Below are 2,860 nucleotides of genomic sequence, written 5' to 3' on the forward strand. Positions count from 1 at the left end.
AGTGCTCGAGGACCGGGGACGCGGGAGATCCGAGTGCTTCGCCGAGACTCGCGGGCGGCGGCGTGAGCCCCTGAGAGGAGGGGCGACCCTCAGCGCCTGAGGGGAGAGGAGGCCCCGTCCGCCTGCAGCCTTCCTCTTTACTGTCGCCCGTACCTCCCTAAAAATAACTCAGGCCCGCCAGAGCCAGAAGGAGACGCCACTGTCCCCGGAGTGGAGCCGGGGGAGGCGTGTCGAGCCAGGCCCGGAGGGAGCCGGGCGCGCCAGGAAGCCTCTCCCTGCTGAGGGGNCTTCCGCCAGGCGGTGATGAAGAACCCCGCCGAGAGGACCCCCCAGGTGAGACCCGCCGGGACTTGGCTGGATTTGTGCGGCGCAGGCTGCACCCTTTCCTGTCCCCGTCTCCCCTTCCTGACACTGTTGGCCGCGCGCATCCCACTTCTCCCATTCGGACCCCTAACTTCCAATGGCATTTCAGCTCCGAATCTTTTCCCCTGGTCTTCCCGGGTTTAGTTTTCCCTCTCCTCCATAGTCTCCCTTTCTCTGCCCTCCCCATTACTGACCTTCCTCCTACGTTTGCTCGGCGGTGGAGGGAATTCTCCAATTAGCTTCTCCTCTCTTCCCAGTGGTACACTGGGGCTTCGGAATCTCGGGGGGAGGGGGGACTCGCCTCCCCACGGCCAGCTACTCCCGCCACCCTGGCTGCGGGCCCCTTTCCTTCCCATGCTTGTAGCCCCCTTTACCTTTAGAGTTCTGCGGTGTTTGGAAAGGTATAGGAAGGGAACTTGGGATGGCTCTGTGAAAGACTAGTCCGTGCTGACCTTGTAAAGTAAAACATTGGGATGTTTGTGTATTTACTGTTTGGCTTCTTTGAAAAAGGGATGCTGCTTTCCAGTGCAGGGGAAGTAAAGTTGATTAGCTAGCTTAGTGCTTTGGGTTAAATTGCGGCCATAACTGCAGAGTAGGCATATTCAAATACACCCCCGGAAAGGGCGCCCTGCGGATTCTTTCGGTGTTGCACAACCTTGTCAAAATTAGATAACTTTGTTAACCTTTATACGTTCGTTTACCTTCAGCCTTAATTTTTCCTTTTTCTTTAAGTGGAGCTGTTGCTGATGGTGTTGGATTTGGTTGTCTCAAGTTGGACTGGAGAGGGGGAAATTGTATAAAAATGTGGTGGTTAGATTTTTTTTTTTTTTTTTTTTGCTTTTAGTTGCTGGCTGGCTAATGACGCATATTCCTAAGCATTGGGGTGGTAACTACAGGGGATCCTGCTGCCAACCCTCTTAAGACAAATAAGCCCTCCTGATCCTTGGGACCATCAGACATTTAGGATCTGATGCCTGAAAGAGTTGCTTCGCTGCTTAGGTGTTGGACACCATCTGTTCAAACCCAAACCCTCTCCTTCTCTGATGTTGATTGTTATTATTTAATGTGGGGAGAACAGAATAAAATAGAATCTTTCACTGGCTGCCTTTGGACAAGGCCCAAGAATGGCACCTGGTACCGTTTCTGATTTTTCGTTTTTTCTGGTGGAGCCTTCACATCTGGGGGATCATAGATTGTACATATTTACCAAAAGAGTGGAAGATGTGTGCTAATTTTACAAGAATATTCATTTCACTGTGTCTCCGGAAAGTTCCAATTCTAAAGGATTATTTTATCAAAACCAAGCAGTGTCCTGGTTTGATCTTGTCTTCCCCTGGGTGTTCCACTGCCTCCCATGTGCCTTCCTCCTCTACTGTTTATTTGAAAATTGTCCATTGAATCAGTCTTCTGCATCCGAAAATGCATGTTGTATGATGGGAAAGCAAATTTCAGTGAAATATGTCAGTTCCTTTCAGTGTTTGAAGTGCCAGATGAAATCATACAAGTTGAGAATATTAGAACCTAGCAAGGCAAGTTGACAGTATTAGAACCTAGAAAGGCAGGTCAGAAAATGATGTCATAGGCCTTTAGTGGAAATCAGAGCGGGGCGGGGAGAGTAGTGCATTTGGTTGATTAATTAGAATAGCAATGACTTAAAACCTGCTATCAGTTGGGGGGGAGGGCTCACCAAACCAGACTGCAGGAGATAAAACCAACACTGTGAAAGCATGTGGATGGTGCCAAATAAATGAACTGTTAAACTTTCCTCTTCTTTTGCCAGTTGTGTAGAATAGAGTAAAAACACACCTAGCATAGAACTTGGCCTGATTCAGAAGTGGGCCAGTTACTACGAACACTGCAAGATGAAAGCTTCATTGATAGTCTGAAAGCACATTTCTCTCCACCAAACCTTCATAGGAAAAGTAAACACAGAGAAAGCTATCAAACATTTTGAATGTCATTAAGTGTCCGCCCTATTAACTTTGATGTTCATTTGGTTATTACTGACACAATCCCCATGTTTGCTTATCATTGTGTTAAAGAGAAAGTGGCTTGAAATGTGAATGTTTTCCCATCCTTACCTGGCTTGTCAAAAATAATCTTGTGGAAGTTTGAAATGTACTCAAAAGTAAAAACATGTTTTGGTGGAAGGTCCTTTTTATATTGAGTGCTTTGTTAAGGACCGGAAGTTATTTTGTACTATCTTTTCTCATTCATGCTTGAGAGTTAGACGTTTGTAATATGAAGAAAGCAAATGTATTAAATAAATTTGGTATCATGAACGGAAGGCTATGAATTAGGAAAGTTTTGCTGTCATGCTTCCTTCTGTTTTTCGGGATAGACTTGATAAAGGAGTTCATATGATTTTCATTACAGGCAAAAGGAAGATGCTATAAAAGAATAGAGGATATATATAATTTTTTGTGGTTAAATTCAAGTTTTTTTTTTTTTTTTTTTTTTTTTATACCTCTTTCCCCTTTTTTTTTTTAAACTTTTT

General features: G+C 45.4%; 1 protein-coding gene across 1 annotated transcript in view; it reads left to right on the forward strand.

The window, feature by feature from the left end:
- Positions 1–293: 293 nt before the first annotated feature.
- The window catches only part of RAPGEF2 (Rap guanine nucleotide exchange factor 2), a 239,589-nt gene continuing 237,022 nt past the window's right edge, over positions 294–2,860 (forward strand). Inside the window, exon 1 of the mRNA XM_077761468.1 lies at positions 294–333. Coding sequence (XP_077617594.1) covers positions 304–333 — 30 coding nt within the window. The 5' untranslated portion in view covers positions 294–303. The remainder of the gene's footprint in view (positions 334–2,860) is intronic.

Source organism: Crocuta crocuta, unplaced genomic scaffold (assembly GCF_008692635.1).
Source record: "Crocuta crocuta isolate KB4526 unplaced genomic scaffold, BGI_CrCroc_1.0 scaffold422, whole genome shotgun sequence".
Taxonomy (NCBI): Eukaryota; Metazoa; Chordata; class Mammalia; order Carnivora; family Hyaenidae; genus Crocuta; species Crocuta crocuta.